At 36.8% G+C, this 12,448-nt stretch overlaps 1 protein-coding gene across 4 annotated transcripts in view; it reads left to right on the forward strand.

Moving 5' to 3' along the window:
* The window catches only part of ATP8A1 (ATPase phospholipid transporting 8A1), a 117,309-nt gene that overhangs the window by 81,308 nt on the left and 23,553 nt on the right, over positions 1 to 12,448 (forward strand). For all 4 annotated transcript variants that reach the window (XM_056334368.1, XM_056334377.1, XM_056334385.1 and 1 more), the window contains 5 exons: positions 104 to 226; positions 2,668 to 2,746; positions 6,615 to 6,676; positions 11,585 to 11,641; positions 12,174 to 12,281. In XM_056334368.1, the coding sequence (XP_056190343.1) occupies positions 104 to 226; positions 2,668 to 2,746; positions 6,615 to 6,676; positions 11,585 to 11,641; positions 12,174 to 12,281 (429 nt within the window). The remainder of the gene's footprint in view (positions 1 to 103; positions 227 to 2,667; positions 2,747 to 6,614; positions 6,677 to 11,584; positions 11,642 to 12,173; positions 12,282 to 12,448) is intronic.

Below are 12,448 nucleotides of genomic sequence, written 5' to 3' on the forward strand. Positions count from 1 at the left end.
TCAACCATAATCATGAAAGTTTCTTGAGTAAGCAATCCTTAAGCAAGTCCTTGCCTCTTAAAGTTTTGCAATATGTTTTGTTTTTTTTTAATCCATCTACTAGATGTTTACAGCAATGCCTCCGCTAACTCTTGGAATATTTGAGAGATCCTGCCGAAAAGAGAACATGCTGAAATATCCTGAGTTATACAAGACTTCCCAAAATGCACTGGACTTTAATACTAAGGTAGATTTTTAAAAATCAAATATAGTTAAAGCAGAGATTAATATGAATTCAGTATAGTTATCCTTTCTGTTCTATGCTGTTTCTAATTAAAAATTGAGGGGATTTTTATTACTACTCTTTCCAATTGTCCACTTGTTTTTAGCAAGTACGGAAATGGACAGCAAGCATGTTATTTTTTTCAGCCCCTATTTTTTTCACTGCTGGTAATAAAGCTGTCTTCCATAGGCAGAAGTGATTAGACCTCTCTTGTTGCTGGGCTGTATGTATTTGTACTGTTATATGGAAATGGATTACTGAAGCCTGGGGAGAAGTGTTGCAGAGGACAATAAGAACTGTTGTTAGATTTGTAGAGGGAGGGACCTAGTACGATTCTTTGTCAATTTGGAGTTGTGATTTTATGGTTTAATTTTGAGTTTTGGGAAAAAATACTTGGAGTCAGTTAAGAATGCGTCAGGGTGGATCAAAAGGAACCTGAGGCAACTTTTTGGTGGGAAATGGACAACATTCATCTTGGAGAGACTAGCACCAGAAGTAGTAAAAGAATGTAGGACTCTAAAGTATGTAAAGCATACACAATTTCTGTAGTTTTGTCCATAAATAATGTCTCCAAAAAATGAAATTAAACTTGTGCCTGAATCTGCAATTTCTTTAATACTGTGATATTTGTAAGAGTTCCTTCCGATTTTATTTTATTTTTCTAAATATAATTGGGACATATCAAGTAATGTCGTTGTATGTTGAATTTGGGGACATTTTCCATCTGTCACTGAATTAACAATACCTAATAATCCAATGCGTGATGATCTGTAGTAGACGTGCAGAGCTAATACAGCATGCTCAGCTCTTGTAACTGTGCCACTTGTGCTGTAAAACTGGAGTACCCCTATCTGTATAGAATTATTTGTCTAAACTATCTTTGTTCACTGAAGCATATGAGAATTTTCTCCTTCCTCACTTCATCCCTTCACCTCCAAAAATGTGAAAGTTGCAAGGAAATGAGGGAAAATGTTTTATTGCGAATGCTTTACTAATATCAGGCTTTCATGGTCCATTAATACAGACACTTTTGTGTTGTGATAGTTCTAATAAATAATGTAAGTAATGAGTGACAGTTGTTGGATTTTTCTGTTTTTAAATATGCCTATAATATTTTTATTATTGCACAGTTGTATTGTTGACTTCATTGGACATTCTGTGGCTATACCCACAGAACACTTGCTATGAGTAAACATCTACAAACTTCCCAGCTACAAAATTCCCACCTATATAAGTTGAATAGTTGGTGTAAAGATTTGGAAACATTACTGCCTTGAATGTTGATGCAGATGTTTGTTATGGTAAAAGGGATCAAAGGTTATGAGGTCATGACAGAGGTTAAAGGATTAGCATGTGACAATAAGAATTGGTCAGAAAAATGGAAAAGTAGAACTAATTTTTCTTGCACCCACCTGTGCTTTCTGTCAAATAAAAACTTCTGGTAATGACATAGCAAGAAGGAGAGACAAAGGTTAATGAGTAGCACAAGTTCAAATGTGCAAAGTATTGGAGTGTAAATTAGATTATACAACCTAGTGTAGTTGTATAATCTAACAAAAGACTTTGAGACGTTGTGGAAAATGTGAGGCAGGCAACTTAATTTCAATTGTTTGAACACCTTAACACTCATAATACACAATAAAGGCTATGATAGTCAAAAGCATTGTTAAATGAAAAACACGACTGCTATACTCAAGGAAATGGGTCACATATTTTTTATCAAGTCTTTTTATGTCTTTATACGTTATATTATGGAGAGTATCAATACGTTGTTTATCCTTAAACTTAATACAGTTCTTTGCAGAAGGCATGTTTTACAAATGAAAATAGGTTTGAAACTAAAATTTGAATTATTTAGCAAATATATTGAAGGAAGTTTAATATGGTGAAGCTATGCACTTCAAGAATGGAGCGGGTAAGAAGAAATCTGAGCAAGATACTTGTATTTGTCCTTTTTTAGTTCCTTTGCATGTGGGAATGTGTAGGTAGGTATATATAAAACTCAGGTTTTGATTGTTCTACCATCCAAATTTCTTATTACGCAAAATATAAATTGTAAAAGCTAGAGTCCTTTGTAATTCCCTACTTAGAATGTAGCAATTGTTCCAGTTGTCTGGTTTAGTTTAATTTTTCTGATGATATTCCCATATGTATACATTTTAATTTCCCTTCTGATTTGAAATTAAAAGGAGGGGATAATACACAGTTTTTTTCAAAGTATAAAAATAAACAAATGACCCATGAAGAGCTAAGAGGCAGAAAGTGTCTGTCAGTTATATTACTTCACAGTGGTGGCCTAACAAAAACATGTTTTGTGAATCTAACACACAGATAAAAAGAAAGGTCAGGGTTCACAGAGCTAGTTTATTGCAAATGGTTCTCATGGATTTTCTGTTTTCCCTTAGGTTTTCTGGGTTCATTGTTTAAATGGCCTCTTCCACTCATTCATTCTGTTTTGGTTTCCACTAAAAGCCCTCCAGCATGGTAAGTATTATGAAAAATAAAAATATTGAAAGGCACAAAATGTCTAAATACCTTCTTTTTTCTTAGGAAAGCTTTATAAATACTAACAGTTTGGTGTAACTGAATTTCAAGATACCATTTCTAGAAGTAGAGCAGATACAGTATATTTAAAATGTTTTATTTAAAATTGTTTAAAAGTAGGAATAATGTTATGTACATATACATTAAACTTTATAAATAGGTTTTAAGTAAACTGAAACAAGGTAGAGAGAAATACATTGCTATTTAATTATGCTATTTTTTTATAATACGCTACTATGGTAAATACCTACAAGATCCTAAATCACTACTGTCCCTTGCGTTGTCTCTTATGTTTTGTAAACTTTTATTGCTGATATGTGTACCTTCTCTCCTGTTACTTCAAGGGCATACAAACCCATTAGCTTACATCCTGTATGAGGACTTGTGACAGAGGGAACTGGGACATCTTGGGACAGCTTAGTCATGTCACTGTTCTAGTTCAACTGTTGTGTATGCACCTGAGCTGCAGAAGGAAATGGGGTGGTTGGGAGGAAAGCTGTATTAATTAAAGGAAACTTGAAAGTACTGCTTCCAGTTTATGGGAATGGTTGGGGGGGCTGTCGTAGGGGGGTTTGTTTTGCTTCCACTTTTGGAGCTTTTCTGTAAAATCAGTAGTGTGCTTGGTTTCCCTGGTGCAGCCAGGCAGTCTGCCCTCACGTAGGGGACAGAAGTATTCTCATGGACATTTTGGAACTGTTGGGTCTGGATAGCAAGGTGGTCACAGCTGCTTGTGCCCAAAAAGGGTAAGGGGAAAACCTCTTGCAGAGTATTTTGTACTCACTGACTACAGATGAGTGTCTTCTGATGGGTAAAGGGAAGTAAAGGTCAGCCTGTTTTCTCTGAAAGGCCACTCATGTCATACTGGATGTGAGTTCAGTGGCAGCGGTTTGCTGGGGAGAGGTTTAAACAGCCCAGGGAAAAAGACGTCCGAAAATGTTAATGCATATTGTAAAACCATAATCTCAAATCCAAGCCAAAATCCCTGTTCAAAGCTGTAGCCGATCCGTGATGATACGTGGTGATGCAGAATGGAGTTCGTGACGTGATGATGCAGAATGGAGTTCGTGTGTGAACGGCAAAGCAGAGATACTTACATGAGCGCTTGTGAGAGCGCTGTAGCGCAGTCCGCTTGGGCTCAGTCCTCTTGGGCTCACAGCCCCTGGGCTAGAACTGACCTGCTGCCAAATGGCCTCTACACGTCAGAACAAAGTGCGTTCTGTCTCCCTCTTTCATTCCTAGAGAAAGGCCGGGTGAGTAAGGGGAGCAGAATTAGGACCTGGGGATGGTGTACATGGTAGGCGGTATAACTGGTCCAGTACCTGCCATGAGCCCAACTGCTGTGTGAAGGGGAAATGAGCACAGGATGGGAGCTGCTGTTAATTAGGTCTCTGATGTCTGTGTGTGCAAAGAGGAAAGGTAAATAATGCTGTTAGTTTCCTAGGGAGGAGCTGATGAGTGCCAGAGATATCCACCAGAAAGGGTAACTTCTGAGAAAGGATCTCAGCCTCCACCTTCTCTTAGCAAAGAAGAGGCACAGGAGGACCCTGAGACATGAAAAAAGGAATGGGAAGAATGGGGTATAGCTCAGCTTTGTGTGTAACAAGTGCATGAGTGCTGAGTCCCAGCACTCTGAATGATGGGAACAGACTTAACTGCCTGCCTATTCCTGCTAGGTGTATGTACAAAGCAGGAGAGTGCATGTTTGGGCAGGTATTTATTAGAAAGTTGAAAATCAAATCTTGAAGATCATGAAAATCTCGCAGAGCTCACAGTCTGTCCATCTCTTTGAGCATTTTCTCCTGTTTACTCTTCAGTCTCACTTGTCCACCTCTTTCCTATCTGTAAGTGGAAAATTTCAAACTGCATGCATTGTAGTAGAGTCCACCAAGAAATATGTGATCAGAGAATAGGTATGGAGTTGTAAGAATTGTCAGAATTTGCTCTATGAGACCCAACCGTTGTACAGTACACAAAACTAGAGTCTTTGCACTCCATGTACCATCATGTGGATATGAAAAGGACATAAATCTTCACTGAAGCTTCTTCTGATGCAACTTTGTCAACGTAACAGTAAATGGCAGAAGCCAAACTTACATCTACAAGTAAATCCACCAACTGCTCCCTCTTTTATAAAGCCTTTAAAATAAGCCATGGTCTCAGCTTTGTTTTCAGGCTTCCAGTGCTCTTGTAGTCCTTTGTGGTATGCTAGTCTGTCCAAGGAGAAAGTTAAATCTGGGAAGTATCAGGAATGCAAACCAGTATCACTAGAGCTAAGGAGGCAGCTGTTGTGAGCTGGGCTAAGTTAAGGAGGACTGTTCGCAAGCATTTTTATTCTGATTTTCTGTGTGAACTTTCACCTGCTGTCTCCTTCAGAATATCATGAAATAGATCTTTTTTCTTTCCCAGATAAAATGGCCTCACAGGTGCTGAAAAGCTTTTAGAAAGGAGCGCTCTTCATCCGTGACTAAAATGAATTTAATTTCAAGCATGTATGAAGGTGATATGAAAGCTGGAAAAAAACACTACACAAATATGAAAACATACTTAATTAGCAGCATTTAATATACCATATGCTAGCTAAGGATAGTGGAAAAATAAGTGTTTTCAACTACAAACCATTTTTATCAGCTTGCACCTTCCTCTGGCCAGCCCAATATGAGGAGTTTCAAACCCATCCCCATCCCCGCAAAAAAAACCACACCAAACACCTTTATTCTTCTCTTTCCCTAACATAGCTTTTTAAAAGCATCCTTCCTTATGCTCCTCAGCATTAGTGTGTTTTCTTTTTTCTTTTTTTTTTTTGTCTTGTACTTTTATCCTTGCTTACTACATGCACAGCATTGTGATATCTCTGTATGTGATGGCAGTAAAAAGCAATTTTCCAGTGATTAGAACCTCTACAGAAGAGTAAGTGTTCTGGTTTAGTTGGAGTACATGAACAATCTTGAGTGCTAAAAGCATTTCTAAACCGAACACATAAAAATATAGCAAGTTTAGAACTTCTAATTGACAATGAGAAATTCTCTCTGGATAGGTCAGTTGTGTGTTGTCCCATGTCTGCCAAGTACTTTTGCAGAACTGGGTTCAGAGAAGCCTGTGCTTTAACAATAGCTGTAAGTTCTGTTAAATAAACATAAATGCACTGCTTCAGAATTTTGAACTTAAGAACCACAGTACACATAATTTGTATGCAAACACATCTCTTTAGGGTACTGACTGCATAAATCCTCTGTGTATATCCGTACTTGCAAAGTGGATATGTATTTTTATGATTCTATATATCTGAGCTGGGTAAATTTTGAACGTTATGAATAACAAGCATCTCAAGAAGTAAAATAGAGTATATTTTGTATTTTTACTGAATCTCAGAAATAGGGATGAAAGCAAAGATAAGTTTCTATACCAAAAATACCCAGAATCAGTGAAAATCTGACTTTCTTAAGGTTTCTGTTTGTTTACATGTTACAATCAATGTACACTATAACTATTCTATTCCATATTTTTCTGAAGGTAAGATACTGTATCTCTGCTCTTAAAGTCACTCTAATTATTACTGAATACAATATTATTCATATTGGTATATGATGTTACAAAAAGCTCCTGCTTCTAGCATAATGCCTGAAGTCACTAAAAGTGTTAAAGGACTCAAAATTATAAAAGTCATCGATCTCTACTGTTCAATAAGGTGAAATCTGCTGTATTTCCCTGTAGGAAATGCTACCATCTCTTTTGTACCTAAATAAGATTTTATAAATATATATTGCTATTGTGGATGTTTAAATGTTTTTATCCATATTTCCTTCCCCAGGTACCGTGTTCGGCAATGGTAAAACTTCAGATTACCTGCTCCTGGGGAACACTGTATACACTGTAAGCCTTCCTATAGCTATCTGGTCCTCTATCAGCTGACTTATCTATTATTCGCTCTCTTTTTAACTCTTTGAGATGTGGGTTTGTTATTATTTATAATTCTCTACATAGAAAACTTCATTGTAGTGTGTTAGGTATAAGATATGGCTCTTGAATGAGTCTTTGAGAAGCTTTGAAGTACATTTTGCATTCTAATTCCAGGTTTTAAAACAAAGCAATTTATTAAAGATGCAGAAAATATATCTGTCGTTTACTGGAAATTGTCTTTTTTTAAATAATGAGAATTGTAATTCCCTTATTAGCTTGCTCATTAATTTAAGGTAAGTTTCTGCATTGGAGAAATACCATATTATTGGATATGGGCCTGGTTTGTGGGCTTGTGAAGATAAATTTCTGTTCTCCCTTAGTGGGGGCCTTGAAAAAAGGGATAGAGCCACATGGAACCAAGGTTTATAAGATGCCTCTTCAGAGACAACCAAACTGCCAGAATTACACCTACACATGCCTAACAGTAACTTCTGTAACTCTCATAGATATTAGTCATTACTGGTTTGGATTTTTTTCTTTGAATCTTTTATCTCCTAAAATAAATTAATGAAGCTGAATATCTGTTCTTCACTTGCTAGGTATCAATGTTTCCCAGTAGATGAGGGTTTTCCAAGATCTCTCTTAGAAACAAAATTAGACTTTTGCTTACTGTCTGTTCTTCAACATTAAGAGTTTAATTTTTCAACGTCCTGTTGTTGGCCAATACAAAAAAGAAATTAATCTTTCCATCTGAATAAGGGGGCTGTAATCCGAATACAAATTCACATCAAAATAATTTCCTTATGGAATAGGGAAACATCAAAACTGAAATAAAAGTAATGTAGAATACACTGTAGTCCTTTGAGAATGTAGCTACTGTTGACACCTCCTGTGTATGAGAGAAAATTTTGAACAGTGTTTGCTGGTCAGCTAACCAGAAAGGTTGAAGAGCATGAAGGGCCAAGTAACCACAGCCCACTCATGTATTCCCTGCTGCTGTAGCAGGTCAAATAAAATGTTTCCTCTGCCAGTCAGTACATGGCCTTTAAAGTGGTTCTTTCGGATGCATTGAAAAATTTTGTTTGTTCACACATTTTCTTAAAAGTTCATTTGCTCTACACTTCCCTTTCCCTGTTCCAAAAGGGAAGTCAGCAGTAGTTGCATATGATCATGCAGTCTATCATATGATGAACTGAGCTCCATTAGGGATGGATGGAATATCCTGGGTAAGTGTTCTCTGTGCTAGTCTTAATAAAATTAAGATGTAAGGTCACAGTCATTGTCATAGCTCAGTTCTGACAGAAGTAGTTCAACTGACACAGGCCTACTTGTATTATGATCTCATAACAACAAGCAGTATTTAGAAGTCAGTGATGTATCTGAATATCAGCGCTTTCACCGGTATTGATAAATACTTCATGAAAGTATCTACCAGAACCACCTGTTGTTCTGAGTGAAACCGGTTCTTGAGGAGAAGTGCTCTGCACCAGGTTTTCTCCCTGTCTACAAATGTTTCATGGTTTGTTGTACTTAAAAGTTGCAACCTTGCTCAGTTCAGCAGAAGTTTATTTTATGAATTGTATGTATGTATATGTAAGTTACATAACTTCACCTATCCTAGCACCTAAGCCAAGTTTTCCGATAGCATCTCTTTTCCTTGATTGCTCTAAAAGTACGCTTTGTATTGGCCATAATTTTGTAGAGCGAGTTAGCACTCTACACTTGTTAAACCCGGTTTTTCAACTGCTGTAATCACAGCTGAAGTTCTTTCCTGAAGCGATCTCAGAACTTCATCCTGCCCAGTCACTCTGCTCTGCGCTCCTTTCCAAAAGCCAAGCTTGGCACTAGGAAAAAACAAGTTACGTATGCTGTACTAAGAGTTAACTGGATTTCACTAGGTCCTGTGGAACCGAGTGTTTGATAAGTGCTGTTGTTTAGATTGTTACCCACCAGCTGATGAGTAAGTCTTGAAATCTTATAGTACTGCAGAACATCTGAGTATCGGCTGACTCACAAATATCAAAGCCTGAATTTTGGATTTGTAGGAACATTTTCTACCATCTTCAGAAATTGGTTAATTTCTGATACTTTCAATGTAGTAACGTGGAGCTACTCATTACTGTTTGTCAAGCTGTATCCATAAACACTAGAACAGAGGTCACAGTGCAATTGTTCTGTCACCTTCTGCAACTTGTTTTCAACTAGGAGAACTGAAACTTCACCATCTTGGGAGACTAATTGCTTGCTACTAACCTGCAGAATGGCCAAGAATTTCCCAAGAAGACATTTCACCATTATAAGTCCAGACAATGTGCTTTATCATTTGTTTTACAGATTTTTCACTTTCCTTCACTTCAGATTGAATATCTGGGGAGAGGTGGGGGTTGCAGTTGATATATTCCTGCTCTTGCACAGGAATCCAGGGAGGTCTGGAGCACACAGGAAGATTTGAGAGACTTTCAACATTGGGGATGGGGAGTTTAAGATTTAAAAAAAAATCTTTGCATGTGAAGTGTATGTGCACTGACAGTTGTCAGTCATTGTCTTGAAATATCAAAATCATAAGTCTTCGGTACTTCTCATTCTTTTCACTGCTTTTAATCTGTTTTTAGGAAGTCTACATTCACTTATGCAAAAAATAAGTAGCAAAAGATTCAGACATTAATACTGTTTCTTTGGATCCACAAAGGAAGTCAGGAATGTGCACTGACTCATATCATGTCCTGGAATTATTTCTTCAAACATAAATTTCAAATAGGAGTAGACTGCCATGAAAATATTTGTACAAACATTCTTGAGAGGTCTTTTTTTAAAAGCGCGGTGCTTTATACAGAGTACCAGTTTGATTTATTGTTTCCTGGGTAGGATTCAGTAAGCTATTCTTAGTTTGGATCAAGGTGGGGAGGGAGCAATGAAACCTGCATTCTTGAGGAAGCTGCTGTACATAGTTTGTAAATTTGTTGGGGTGTCAGTTAAGATGCAAGGAGGGTATATATATATATATATACACACACACACACAGTGTCTATCCTTCTGTAGAGACCTGCAGTGCTTGGTTTGTCTATGCAGTGAGAATTCTTGATCTGAACCTAAAGAAGGATGTTTTCTTTTCTTAAGACTGACTCAAAAGTAGCAAGCAGGTGTACCAGATGAGTATTTTTTTTTGCCATAATTAATTTTTTTCACTCATCCAGATATAGCACCAGAACTGGATAGACTACAAATTAAGGACCATGACGAGTGTTATAATTTTCTCCTAATTAGATTTCACACATTTTAGATAAAGGAGTTGTGGTGTTGTGATTTTTTTCACCTTAATAATATAGTGATAGTTGAAGTAGGAGATTCCGGAATAAAAGCATAAACTTTATAGCTAGGGTGAAAGGTTTCTGGCAGGGTTCGTATCCTTCTGTGCACCAGACATAGTGAAAGACTTGTCATATTTAACCAGTTATTTTCAGCTTCTGATTGAAGTAAATTTCTTCTGAATTTCTGAGGCTTCTTGAAGTTCAAGCACTGACAAACTCACTTCATTTCTGCCAACCTGGCCAACAAGCTAGAGTTCAAACTATTGCTCTTACAGTTGGAGCTTGGTCGTTGTGAATCAGTTTTTCAGCCTCGTGTTCTTCAGATTGCACACAAAGCAAGACTTGTGATTACATGTTCACACGTGAGTTACAAAATGTAATAATTATTCCTTTGCTAAACAGAAAACTTGTTTGTGTGAATTTCAAAGGAAGGAGATAAACAATTTTCCTGCATCGACTGGCCCTTGCTGTGGGGTTGTAAACTTTCTACTACTGCTCATCTGTAACCTAAAATAGAGCATGTCATACAGGACAATAACATGATGTTTTCAGAGACTGCTCCATAAAAAGGGTAAAGATAAGAAAAGAGTAAAGATGAGAGGGAAGAATGAAAATGATGTTAACAGACTTCTTCAATATGTTATGTTTACAACAAACATAGGTCTTAGGCTGCCAACATTTAACTGGCTTTTCAGGGTGTGGCAAAGGTGACTTATTTACTAACAAAGTACTAATGAAGTGAAAAAACTTTTGTTTTTTAATTTAGACCAGTGTGAGCTTGAACAATTGCAAGTTTCCAGCCCAGCCTTCTCAGTCTGTCTCTGTGTAGAAAGCAGTAGTCATCTGCTCCATAACTAGGGGTCTACCATCTCTATGAAGTGGACAACACTTTTCGCAAACCTTTCTGTGTAACCAAAATACCATTGATAAAGAAGCTAATGACTCAGTAAGAGATAGGCTTACAGAGCTCTAGGAGGCAAGGGAAATAAGATTTCTAACACAAAAGATGAGTTTTCCAAATCAAATGAGTAGCAGTCATTAATGGAAGCTAATAATTCTTAGTATTCTGTTACTGGTCTTTAAATCTTCTAGGACGATTTTACTGTGGTCATTTCAAATAGGCACTTGAGCTTCAGATTTTAGCACACACAGTTATGAAAAAGAGGAAAACCACAGCTAGCTGTGGTCTAAAAGAATTTCACTGGGGCTGCTGAGAGTCCTGCATGGTTTTTTGGAAGCAGATTCTGTTAAAGTGGAAGAGCTGTTCCACTGCTTCTGCAGATCCACAGAAATGATTGCCTCTTACATTACAAACTTTGGTTTGGATCTTATTACAGAGCTAGGTGCGTTAACACACACATTACTTTATTCAGTATCATTAAGGAAATCACATTGAAATTTAAGAGATTGATTATCCTTTCCCTTATTTCATTTGTGCAAGTAAACATGAAGTATGAAAATCATTAAACTTTTTCTTCTGTTCTGAAAGTTTAGCCAAACTAATGAATTCTGTGTTAAGTAAGATTCCCATATTAAATAAGAATATTCTCTCTCTCTCTCTCTCTCTCTCAAGTTTGTGGTTCTAACTGTGTGTTTGAAGGCTGGATTAGAGACTTCATATTGGACTTTGGTAAGCAAATACCTTTACCATATTCTCAAATGTTCTGTAAAATATGATGGATGAATAATTGTATTCTTTTCTTCTTGTTTACTGTATTTTCATTGTGTGTATATATATACACAATATATTTATTAATTATATATATTATCCAGTTTGTCAGCCCTTCCCACAGTATCAAATTAAACTATGGTTACTGCGTGGAAAGACAGAATATCCAGATATAAAAAATAATGCTTAATATTGAAAAGGAGGACATTGGGATAAGGCTTAAAGTAGTCCTTAAACTAGAAAAATGAAATTACTCTGACCTGATTGTAACTGAACTTAAATTGGCTTAAAATGCAGTAGTAGTGCTGCTGAAAGTATCATTTGCTTTTAAGAAATAGCTGACTGGAGTAGCAGTTAAATTAATACAAGGTGTGGAAATTTCATCCCAGTGTATGAGATTCACATTGTAAAAACTAAGTAGCAAAGATCCTTTTTTTGTGTGTCATAATGCATCTGTGATGATTGTTCTGTTTTCTTTTTTTTTGTTTAACAGTTCAGCCATATAGCTATCTGGGGCAGCATTGCGCTTTGGGTAGTGTTTTTTGGACTCTACTCTTCTTTGTGGCCAGTCATTCCTATGGCACCTGATATGTCAGGAGAGGTAAAAGTGGATTTTAACTAACATCCGAATGTGTGCAAAAAATACTGTTTCATTCTTTAGTACAAGCCTAATCTTTATTTGATCCTTTTGCTAACTGGAGGTGCAGAAGAGGGTTGCTTCTTTCATACCTTTAGTGTGATAGCCATGTTTGAAATAAAATGGATTTT

Source organism: Falco biarmicus, chromosome 1, assembly GCF_023638135.1.
Source record: "Falco biarmicus isolate bFalBia1 chromosome 1, bFalBia1.pri, whole genome shotgun sequence".
Taxonomy (NCBI): domain Eukaryota; kingdom Metazoa; phylum Chordata; class Aves; order Falconiformes; family Falconidae; genus Falco; species Falco biarmicus.